Raw genomic sequence first — 11,783 nt, 5'->3', positions numbered from 1 at the left:
GGAGAGGGTGTGGAGAAAAGGGAACCCTCTTACACTGTTGGTGGGAATGCAAACTAGTACAGCCACTATGGAGAACAGTATGGAGATTCCTTAAAAAACTGGAAATAGAACTGCCATACGACCCAGAATTGAAAGAGACAAGTGTACCCCAATGTTCATCACAGCACTGTTTACAATAGCCAGGACATGGAAGCAACCTAGATGTCCATCAGCAGATGAATGGATAAGAAAGCTGTGGTACATAGACACAATGGAATGTTACTCAGCTGTTAAAAAGAATGCATTAGAATCAGTTCTAATGAGGTGGATGAAACTGGAGCCTATTATACAGAGTGAAGTAAGCCAGAAAGAAAAACACCAATACAGTATATTAACGCGTATATATGGAATTTAGAAAGATGGTAACGATGACCCTATTTGTGAGACAGCAAAAGAGAAACATGTAAAGAACAGACTTTTGGACTCTGTGGGAGAAGGTGAAGATGGGATGATTTGAGAGAATAGCATTGAAACATGTATATTATCATATGTGAAATAGATTGCCAGTTCAGGGTTGACGCATGAGACAGGGGTGCTCGGGGCTGGTGCACTGGGATGACCCTGAGGGGTGGATGGGGAGGGAGGTGGGAGGGGGGTTCAGGATGGGGAACACATGGACACCCATGGCTGATTCATGTCACTGTATGGCAAAAACCACTACAAAACTGTAAAGTAATTAGCCCCTAATTAAAATAAATTAATTAATAAAAATAAATAAATCCAGTGCTATTGTAGGGCTCCCATGATACCTTTCCACCATATCACAGCACAGGCGAGTGTGGCTTGGTTTTAAAAACTCATTGGGCACTAAATTGCTAAAATGTCTGTAACCCCAATTTTCTAGGCAACAATGAGTGATGATGTCTCACAGCTGTGAAGGATACTAATGGTATAAGCCTTTCATAAAAGTCTCCTCCAGCTGTTGAGTTTTTAGATAAACATTTGTCTTACTCTGTGCCCCCAATACTATACTGAGTGCTGTATACAGATTATCTTAAGCCTCACAGTTGTTCCATGGAATCAGTAACAATACAAGTTCACGATAATGACAAGGAAACTGAGGTTTAAGAAGTAGAGTAACTTTCCCTAAATTACACTATCAGAAAGTGTTAAGAGCCAGGATTGAAACAAGGGGGTTGTAACCTGTAATTGACTTGTGTAACAGGCAATCGGGGGCTTCCCAGGTGGCTCATGGTAAGGGATTCACCTGCCAATTCAGGAGGCATGAAAGACACAGGTTCAATCCCTGGGTCGGGAAGGTCCCCTCGAGGAAGGCATAGCCATCTACTCCAGTATTCTTGCCCGGAGAATCCTCATAGATAGAGGAGCCTGGCGGGCTATAGTCTATGGGGTCACAAAGGGTCGGAGAGGACTGAGGATTGAACACACACACATACAAAAGGCAACTGAACTAGAGACTTAGATCTTCAGAGTCTCCAAACTGAATTATTTTGAGACTTAATCATTCCTTCTGGATGGAAGGAGAAAGAATATGGTAAAGATTAGGTGAGAAATGGATAACTAGTTCCCAGAAAGCTTCAATACCTTAAGGGTTCAGACACTGGATAGAATCTAAATGGTGGACAAGAGTCAGTGTGCATTTTCAGATTCTTCTGCTTCTGCAATCATCCCCTCCTCCATGCGACTGAAATATTACAGGGCATTTGAGTATTTGTAGAAGGACTATGCTATTAACTTAGAAAATGTTTGAGTGCCTACTGTATGCTCGGCCTAGACCAGATTCCCGCTTTCATGAAGCTTACAGGCTGGACAGTGTCATTTTAGAGATTAAGTTGGTTCTGTGGTTATGGAGGTGAGAGGCCTACGGGGACTTCAGACTATGTCTGTGGAGGGTCTTATTCAGCCTCTGAAAGTCTGAACAACCTTCCTAACGCTACAAAGCTATTTCCTCTTCTCTGTTACTAATTCCCAAGTTTCTTCAGGTATCCAAACACCTTGGAGAGAATGGGTTGATTCCCAGTTCAGGTGAAACCCTGATTGCTCTAAACCGGTTCTGCTCTAATGCAGACACTGGAATCACCTGGAGGCTTGTTGAACACGTAAGTGAGGCGTCCTCACATGAGCGACTGTGGTCATGTGAGCACGGTGGCTTCCTCCCGGAGTTGCATGTCACTTCTACGTCTCCCACCGACCTAGGGAGCAGGAGGAAGATGAGGAAACGAGGGCGCCACTGCCAGGCGGCCCCACCACCCCTGCTGCCCCCCACGGTGCTGCGGCCCTCGGCGTCCCCAGCGGCCTGGCATGCTGGCTCTCGGTGCTGTTTCCGATGTACGTCCTTGGCTTCGGCAGCATTTTTGGCTGTGATAATCCTGCTGCCCTTCAGACTCAGGTTAAATGGAATATGCGGGTGAGCACCACGAAGTTCATGCTGCTGTGTGCCTGGTGTTATTGACCCAACGTAGCTTTGTGTTTCTTTGGTGGCTTTTTGATCCACTGAGTATTTGGAATATGACAGGGAGCCATTATTTTTTGTTGCTTTATTTGCATTGGGCAGCTTATTTTGCTCTGGGTGGACTATTTAATGCTTTTTGGCTGATGGAGTTTGGAAAGTTTGCGTTTGGGACTGGTGAGGAGTCCTTAGCACTTGCTCAGAATACCTATGCTGTGAATTGGTTTAAAGGCAGCCAATTAAACTCGGTGTTTGGGCTCCAACTTAGCATGGCTAGAAATGGAAGTACAGTAACCATTAGCCTCATGGGATGGCTGTATTCTAAGGTTGAAGCTTTGTTGGGTTCTGTTGGTCACACAACACTTGAGGTCACACTTATGACTGGGGGTATAACATATATTTTTTTCATTCGTTTATGCCTTGGACTTTGCTTACCTGTATCAGAGAGCAGAAAGAATTCTTCCTGAAGAACAAGGGAAAATAGGTGAGGTTATTAAGTTGCTTGATTTTTCCTTACCTCTGTGGTGGTGCACGTTTGTCGATTGTGTTTGCTACTGTGTTGCCATGTTCCCTTTCACTGAACTTGAGAAAGTTTTTTTTAACAGAGAAATTTGGATTTTCCTCCCCAAGTAGTGAGTGCTATTAATAATATTGTATATGTGTTAGTAATATCAGCTGCCATGTCACCAGTATTTAAGCTCCTGGTGGGTAAAAAAGGGAAAAAAAATCCTGGGTTCTGTGTGCAATGGTGGCCACTCTTTTCTTTTCCATTCTTGTTTTTTTACCTGAAATATAGTTGATTTATAATGTGTTAATTTCTGCTGCACAGCAAAGCAATTCAGTTACATACACATATATGTACATACATATATATACTTGTGTGTACATATATATATTCTTTTTAATATTCTTTTCATTATGGTTTATCATAGGATATTGAAGATAGTTCTCTGTGCTATATAGGTCCTTGTTGATAATCCATTTGATATATAAAAGTTTACATCTGTTATACCCGACCTCCCAGTCCATCGCTCCCCCAACCCCCTCCACCTTGGCAACCACCAGCCTGTTCTCTATGCCTGCGCTTCTTTTTTGGTTTCATAGACAGGTTCATTTATGTTATATTTTAGATTCCACATACAAGTGATATCATATGGCTTTTGTCTTTCTAACTTCATGTAGTATGATAATCTCTAGGTTCATTCATGTTGCTACAAATGGTGTTATTTCATTGTTTTTCACGGCTGAGTAGCATTCCATTGTGTCTATGTAGCGCATCTTCTTTATCCCCTTCTCTGTCAATAGACACTTAAGTTGCTTCCATGTTTTGGCTATTGCCAACAGTGCTGCAGTGAACACTGGGACGCATATATCTTCTCTCAGTACATGCCCAGAAGTGGGATTACTGGATCGTATGGTAGTTCTATATTTAGTTTTTTAAGGAACCTCCATATTGTTTTCCATAATGGTTGTACAAATGTACATGCTACCAACAGTGAAGGAGGGTTCCTTTTTCTCCATACCCTCTCCAGCATTTGTTATTTGTAGACTTTGGATGTCCATTCTGACCGGTGAGATGGTACCTTATTATAATTTTGATTTGCATTTCTCTAATAATTAGCAATATTGAGCATCATTACATGTGTCTATTGGCCATCCATATTTCTTCTTTGGGGAAATGTCTTATTTAGGGCTTCTGCCCTTTGGATTGGGTTGTTTTTGTTGTTGAGTTGTTTGAGCTGTTTGTATCTTTTGGAAATTAAGCCCTTGCTGGTTGCATCATTTGCGAATATTTCCCCCCATTCTGTAGGTTGTGTTTTCATTTTGTTTATGGTTTTCTGTGCTGTGTAGAAGCTTCTAAGTTTGATTAGGTCCCATCTGTTTGTTTTTGTTTTTATTTCTATTGCCTTAGGAGACTGACCTTGCCTCCTAAGGTCAGTCAGTTTATATCATTGGTACAATTTATGTCAGAGAATGTTTTGCCTATGTTCTCTTCTAGGAATTTTATGGTGTCATGTTTTATGTTTAAGTCTTTAAGCCATTTTGAGTTTATTTTTGTATATGATGAGAGGATATGTTCTAACTTAATTGGTTTACGTGTGACTGTCCAACTTTCCCAACACCACTTGCTCAAGAGATTTTTTTTTTCCCATTGTATCTTCTTGCCCCCTCTGTTGAAGAGTAATTGACTGTAGGTGTGTGGGTTTGTTTCTGGTCTCTCCATTCTGTTCCATTGATCCATATGTCTGTTTTTAATGCCAATACCACACTGTTTTGATTACAGTAGCTTTGTACTATTGTTGGAAGTCTTAGGGGTTATGCCAGGGATCAAACCCCATCTCCTGCATTGGCAGACTGAATCTTTACCACTGAGCCACCAAGGAAGCCCCCTTCTTGGTTCTTTAATCCAATCTATAACCAAACTTTTACAACTCTGCCTCCTAAATATAACTCAGTTCTATTTATCTCTGCTTTGCTACCACTTGATCCAGGCTATATCACCTTAGTCCTCTAAATGACAACATCTGAGTGACTCCCTGAGTCTAACCTCACTACATTCATCTGCCCACATATTCTCTGATGGATCCACAGTCAAGTAAGTGATCTTTTAAAAATGTAAGCCCAATTGTGTCATTTGTTTCTTAAAACCCATTAACGCTAAATGCAATGTGGTGACCTAGATTACATCCTGGAACAGAGAAAGGACATTAGTGGAAAACACATAAAACCTGAATAAAGCCTGGAGTTCAGTTAATAGTAAAGTACTAATGTCCGTTTCTTAGTTTACTGTGGTTATGTAAGATGTTAACATTAGGGGAGTGGGTGAAGAGGGCACAGGGACCCTCTGCAGAAGCCTTGCAACTCTTCTGTAAATATAAGACTACTCCAAAACTAAGTTAATTAAAAAAAAAACAAAAGAGTAGCACCAGACTTGTTTATGTTAGAGTCTAAAATCCTTTACATAACCAGCTTTCTCTGTCCAGCCAAACTAAACGTATTATTTAATTCTTCCAAGTGACATAAGGGCTTCCCGGGTAGCTCAGCTGGTAAAGAATCCGCCTGTAATGCAGGAGACCCTGGTTTGATTCCTGGGTCAGAAGTTCCCCTGGAGAAGGGATAGACTACCCACTCCAGAGTTCTTGGGCTTCCCAGGTGGCTCAGTGGTAAAGAATCTGCCTGTAATGCCGGAGACCTGCGTTCGATTCCCGGGGAGGGGAAATCCCCTGGAGGAGAGCATAGCAACCTACTCCAGTATTCTTGCCTGGAGAATCCCCATGGACAGAGGAGCCTGGTGGGCTACAGTCCATGTGGTCAGAAAGAGTCAGACATGACAGCGAGTTCCCTTGGACTGCAAGGAGATCCAACCAGTCCATTCTGAAGGAGACCAGTCCTGGGATTTCTTTGGAAGGAATGATGCTGAAGCTGAAACTCCAGTACTTTGGCCACCTCATGCGAAGAGTTGACTCATTGGAAAAGGCTCTGATGCTGGGAGGGATTGGGGGCAGGAGGAGAAGGGGATGACAGAGGATGAGGTGGCTGGATGGCATCACTGACTGGATGGACGTGAGTCTGAGTGAACTCCAGGAGTTGGTGATGGACAGGGAGGCCTGGTGTGCTGGGATTCCTGGGGTCGCAAAGAGTCGGACACGACTGAGTGTCTGAACTGAACTGAAGCACAGCAAGTGATGCAAACCTTTTCATTGCCAGTATTCAGTGTCTGGCCCATTAATAAGTGCTTGTTAAGTATTCATTGAAAATTGATGAATATCACATTTTTAAAATCAAAAGATTGACTGTGGATTTGGGGATTGGTAGGTCTTAGGAACTTGTAAGCTACCTGAGTTGGGTTTTCAGTTGCAGGCAGGATGGCCCCGGTAGCACTCCTGCGTGCTATGTTACTTTCCTTAACTCCTCAAATCTCTTCTCCCTTGCTCCTTCCAGGCTGCTGTTCTTGAAATCCTGCACCAGCTCCCTTCCAAGCTTGGAGACCAGGTGCCCATTTGTGTTAATGGGAGAAAGGAAAGGGTCTTTCTCTACCCACCCTGTCCCTGTCCCACCTCTTACAACCCACCTGTGGACAGTTTAACAGTGGGTTCTGGAAACAACACTGCCTCCTTTCAGGTCAAAGTACTAGAGTTATTCCAAGGGCAGGAATTTCAAGCCAGGTAAGAGGAGCCACGTCAGGCTGCCAGATGGTGGGGAAGATAGGCATGAGTGAGCAGGCTTCAGACTAAAGCAAGCTAGAGGGGATCAAGTGTTGTAATCACATTCGAGCAAAGGAGTCAAGTGACCCTCATTACACATTAGAGCCCTGTTATAATAATACCCCTTATGATTACTTGGACTTGGATTTAACCTGGGACAAATTTGTAATTTGTAAACAAATTTAGGTTTACAGTCTTTTGACATTTTCTTTCACATGTCTTCTTTTCCACCTCATGTTATACCCTTTCCTCGCCTAAGTCATCATTCTTAAAACCCAATCAGAATATTTCCCCCAGTTTTTTAGAGGAGCAAACTCATTCCCAAGGTCATATGCAGCCAATAACAGACAGGCCCTTGGCGGCTCAGATGGTAAAGAACCTGCCTGCAATGCAGAAGACCCAGGTTCGATCCCTGGGTCGGGAAGATCCCCCGGAGAAGGGAATGGCAACCCACTCGTTTTCTTGCCTGGAGAATCCCATGGATAGAGGAGCCTGATGGGCTACTGTCCATGGGGTTGCAAAGAGTTGAACACAACTGAGCGACTAATACTTTCACTTTCTGCTACTCAAACATGAGTCTTTCTGACTCCATTTGTTCTGCCCTCCTGCAGGCAGCCTAGGGTGATCTGCTCTAAAGACCACATAACTCAATGAAGGCCATAAACACAGTGGGTCTTACAGAAAGGGAAGCTAGAGTATTGGAACCTTAATCGCAGGCAGGCTCCCCAGGAGGAAACTGGAGGAGGGAGTGGGACCAGAGGTGGAGACTCCGTGGGATCTTTCTTTTCTTATTGTGTTTTGGCGATGATAGAAACTTTATTGCCTAAAATCCATCTGGGAGTAGTGTTGTGAATATTCTTTCCCTCAACACCAATTTCTTTCATGTCTTCCCAAATGATAGACGGAGAATTTAATACATTTAATGCTTTTCCTTCCATTTACACTATCATAAATTACAAAGTATTGTTCACTTCACAAAATAAAACCATTTCCAGATAATTTTTTGACAGTATCAAGAAGTACATAAGCTACAACAAACAAACCTGTACAGCTGGGAGGAACAATGCTAACAGGGACCAAGCAGAACCATCCTGACCCCCGAGTGCCAGCGAAGGCCTTTCACACGGCCCTCGGGATTTCCAGAACGACAGCTGCACTGACTTCTCCCCTTTCAGCTCACTTAACACACAGTAATTCTCTTCTGGCCACTCCAAGACAAGACTGGTGAATGACAACACGAATCATCGCAGAGAATCAGAGGAAAAGACACCGCAGTTAGGTTTAAGAAAAACAAATTTAGGTTTACAGTCTTTTGACATTTTAAATATTTTACCTATGTTACAAAATATAGAAATCTTGGTGTGGAAAGCTCATGATAAGATAAATAGAACCAATAAGATAAAACTATAGTCATCAAATCATATTAAATTATCCATCATATTAAATTATCCATGTGCTCTGATGGATACACATATTCATAAAAACCAAACTTATTCATTCTTTAAAAAATAGGCTTGTTTATAAAACAAAAATGAAAAAAATCAACAATGACTCTGCAGGTTCACTTTTCAGAAATACAGACATATGGTGAAAATGCAACTTGCCATTAACAGATGAATTCAGAGTGCTTGCCTGAAATGAAGAGGAAAAGTGCTTTTTACGTGGCCTAGATATAACCAGTGTTTCCAAATCATTTTATGTAAAATGACCACGTTCTGCATGTTCTGTGATGTATACACATGATATGGAAGAATGATGACCAATTCTGAAACATACTTTGGGATTTCACAAAATTTCTATGGAAAGAAAAGGGTAGATGTGACAGGCCATCCTACAGTTGCTATAAACATGTACTGCACAATAGCGAAATGCCAGTGCCTAACAGCAAAAACTATTAAAAGCAGGGACAGAGGTGGGAGGTGAAATTTCACTGCAAAGCACTGATAGGGACAGAGGTATGTCAAGATAATACTGCATTCATGGGAAACTTTTTCAGGGATCACAGCAAGAAGGCAGGACAAGGTATACAGGGTAATAATCAATGCACTGCATTGAGTTCTATTTGCTAAAATAAAGTAACATTCTTGAAGCTAAAATAAAAATACATCTTACAATATAAGTTTCATTTAACATTTAACATATAGAATTGTCTTCTTTTTGTAAGTGGAAAATGTATAACTGTATCAAGTACCTCTATGAATTAAGTTCCCTTTTATTACTGATAAGACAGAAGTTTAAAGGTCTACGCTGTTTTTTTAATAAGTTAAAGAAAGATTTATTAATCACTCTTCCAACAAAACAGACATACGAGGCACGGCAAAGACCCGAGGTGAGGACTTTTTCTTGCCCTCATCCTTGCTGTTCTCCCGTGGAGGGGCCAGTGTCTATGAGACACAGTAGCCAACCTGGCAATCCACTGTGGTCCAGGAAATTCCATCACTTGTTTGGAAAACAAATCAAGTGCAAGAGATGTTTTTATTTCTTTAGCCTTATCAACTTAGATGGGGCTGGGGCCACTCAACTCATTTCCCTGGTGAATTAAAACAAAACATCTTCATTTTCTATTAAGATCTGCACAATCAGCTTTTGGTACCGCATGTCATGGAGCGTGGTGAGGGTGCTGTCCTCAGGAGGTCTCATCAGGGTGGGCCCAAACACGATCCCCAGGTTTTCAGCATTCATGAAATTGTCCTTTTCATTCATAGTCACCCTGCAAGACAAACATATACAGAGAGACATTATACAGATTATACAGAGTCAAGGGTGGATTTGTGTACTGATTATGAACATAGGCCCCTGAGAGCTTCTCTGGTTTTGGAATTTGCAAAGGAAAATTAAGGACTGGAATTACAGAGAAGTATTTTTTAAAAGGTAATTTTTGGATTTTCTTGAAGAGATCTCTAGTCTTTCCCATTCTATTGTTTTCCTCTATTTCTTTGCATTGATCACTGAGGAAGACTTTCTTATCTCTCCTAGCTATTCCTTGTAACTCTGCATTCAGATTCTTATATCTTTCCTTTTCTCCTTTGCCTTTAGCTTCTCTTTTCTCAGCTATTTGTAAGGCTTCCTCATACAAGCATTTTGCCTTTTTGCATTTCTTTTTCTTGGGGATGGTCTTGATCACTGCCTCCTGTACAATGTCACGAACCTCCGTCAATAGTTCTTCAGACACTCTATTATATCTAATCCCTTGAATCTAACAGAAGCAGAAAATATTAAGAAGAGGTGGCAAGCATACACAGAAGAACATACAAAAAAGATCTTCATGACCCAGATAACCATGATGGTGTGATCACTGGACTAGAGGCAGACATCCTGGAATGCAAAGTCAAGTGGGCCTTAGGAAGCATCAATATGAACAAAGCTAGTGGAGGTGATGGAATTCCAGTTGAGCTATTTCAAATCCTAAAAGATGATGCTGTGAAAGTGCTGCACTCAATATGCCAGCAAATTTGGAAAACTCAGCAGTGGCTCAGGGGCTGGAAAAGGTCAGTTTTCTTTCTAATTCCAAAGAAAGGCAATGCCAAAGAATGTTCAAACTACCACATAACTGCACTTATCTTTCATGCTAGTAAAGTAATGCTCAAAATTCTCCAAGCCAGGCTTCAACAGTATGTGAACCATGAACTTTCAGATGTTCAGGCTGGTTTTAGAAAAGGCAGAGGAACCAGAGATCAAATTGCCTACATCTGTTGGATCATAGAAAAGACAAAAGAATTCCAGAAAAACATCTACTTCTTTATCTACTATGCCAAAGCCTTTGAGTGTGACTGAATCACAACAAACTGTGGAAATTTCTTAAAGAGGTGGGAATTCTAGACCACCTGACCTGCCTCCTGAGAAATCTGTATGCAGGTCAAGAAACAACACTTAGAACCAGACATGGAACAATGGACTAGTTCCAAATTGGGAAAGGAGTATGTTAAGGCTGTATGCTGCTACTGCTAAGTCACTTCAGTTGTGTCCGACTCTGTGCGACCCCATAGACGGCAGCCCACCAGGCTCCCTGTCCCTGAGATTCTCCAGGCAAGAACACTGGAGTGGGTTGTCATTTCCTTCTCCAATGCATGAAAAGTGAAAAGTGAAAGGGAATTCGCTCAGTTGTGTCCAACCCTCAGCGATCCCATGGACTGCAGCCTTCCAGGCTCCTCCGTCCATGAGATTTTTCAGGCAAGAATACTGGAGTGGGTTGCCATTGCCTTCTCTAGGGCTGTATATTGTCTGCTTATTTAACTTATATGCAGAGTACATACGTGAAATGCCAGGCTGGATGAAGCACAAGCTGGAATCAAGATTGCCAGGAGAAATACCAATAACCTCAGATATGCAGGTGACATGACCCGACCCTTATGGCAGAAAGTGAAGAAGAGCTAAAGAGCCTCTTGTTGAAAGTGAAAGAGGAAAGTGAAAAAGCTGGCTTAAAACTCAACATTCAGAAAACTAAGATCATGGCATTTGGTCCCATCACTTCAGGGCAAATAGATGGCCAAACAATGGAAACAGTGCCAGACTTTATTTTTGGGGGCTCCAAAATCACTCCAGATGGTGACTGCAGTCATGAAATTAAAAGATGCTTGCTCCTTGGAAGAAAAGCTATGACAAGCATAGTCAGCATATTAAAAAGCAGAGACATTACTTTGCCAACAAATGTCTGTCTAGTCAAAGCTATGGTTTTTCCAGTAGTTGTGTATGGATATGAGAGTTGGACTATAAAGAAAGCTGAGCACTGAAAAACTGATGCTTTTGAACTGTGGTGTTGACTCTTGAGAGTCCCTCGGACTGCAAGGAGATCCAACCAGTCAATCCTAAAGACCTGAATAGTCATTGGAAGGACTGATGCTGAAGCTGAAACTTTCAGTACCTTGGTTACCTGATGCTAAGAACTGAATCATTAGAAAAGACCCTGATGCTGGGCAAGATTGAAGGCAGGAGGAGAAGGGGACAACAGAGGATGAGAAAATTGGATGGCATCACTGATTCAATGAATAGGAGTTTGAGCAAGCTCTGGGAGTTTGTGATGGACAGGGAAGCCTGGCAAGCTGCAGTCCATGGGGTCACAAAGAGTCAGACACGACTGAGCGACTGAACTGAACTAAAGTTTCAGATTAATTGTTTAGATTATTGACATT

General features: G+C 42.0%; 1 protein-coding gene and 1 pseudogene across 1 annotated transcript in view; one reads left to right on the top strand and one right to left on the bottom strand.

The window, feature by feature from the left end:
- LOC102170664 lies at nucleotides 2,211-6,619 on the top strand (annotated as a pseudogene).
- CHN2 (chimerin 2) overlaps nucleotides 7,553-11,783 on the bottom strand; it is a 340,146-nt gene continuing 335,915 nt past the window's right edge. Inside the window, exon 13 of the mRNA XM_018047100.1 lies at nucleotides 7,553-9,364. Coding sequence (XP_017902589.1) covers nucleotides 9,193-9,364 — 172 coding nt within the window. The 3' untranslated portion in view covers nucleotides 7,553-9,192. The remainder of the gene's footprint in view (nucleotides 9,365-11,783) is intronic.

Source organism: Capra hircus, chromosome 4 (assembly GCF_001704415.2).
Source record: "Capra hircus breed San Clemente chromosome 4, ASM170441v1, whole genome shotgun sequence".
Lineage (NCBI taxonomy): Eukaryota > Metazoa > Chordata > Mammalia > Artiodactyla > Bovidae > Capra > Capra hircus.
The sequence above is the reverse complement of the archived record's forward strand: the minus strand, read 5'-3'. Positions and strand labels throughout refer to the sequence as shown.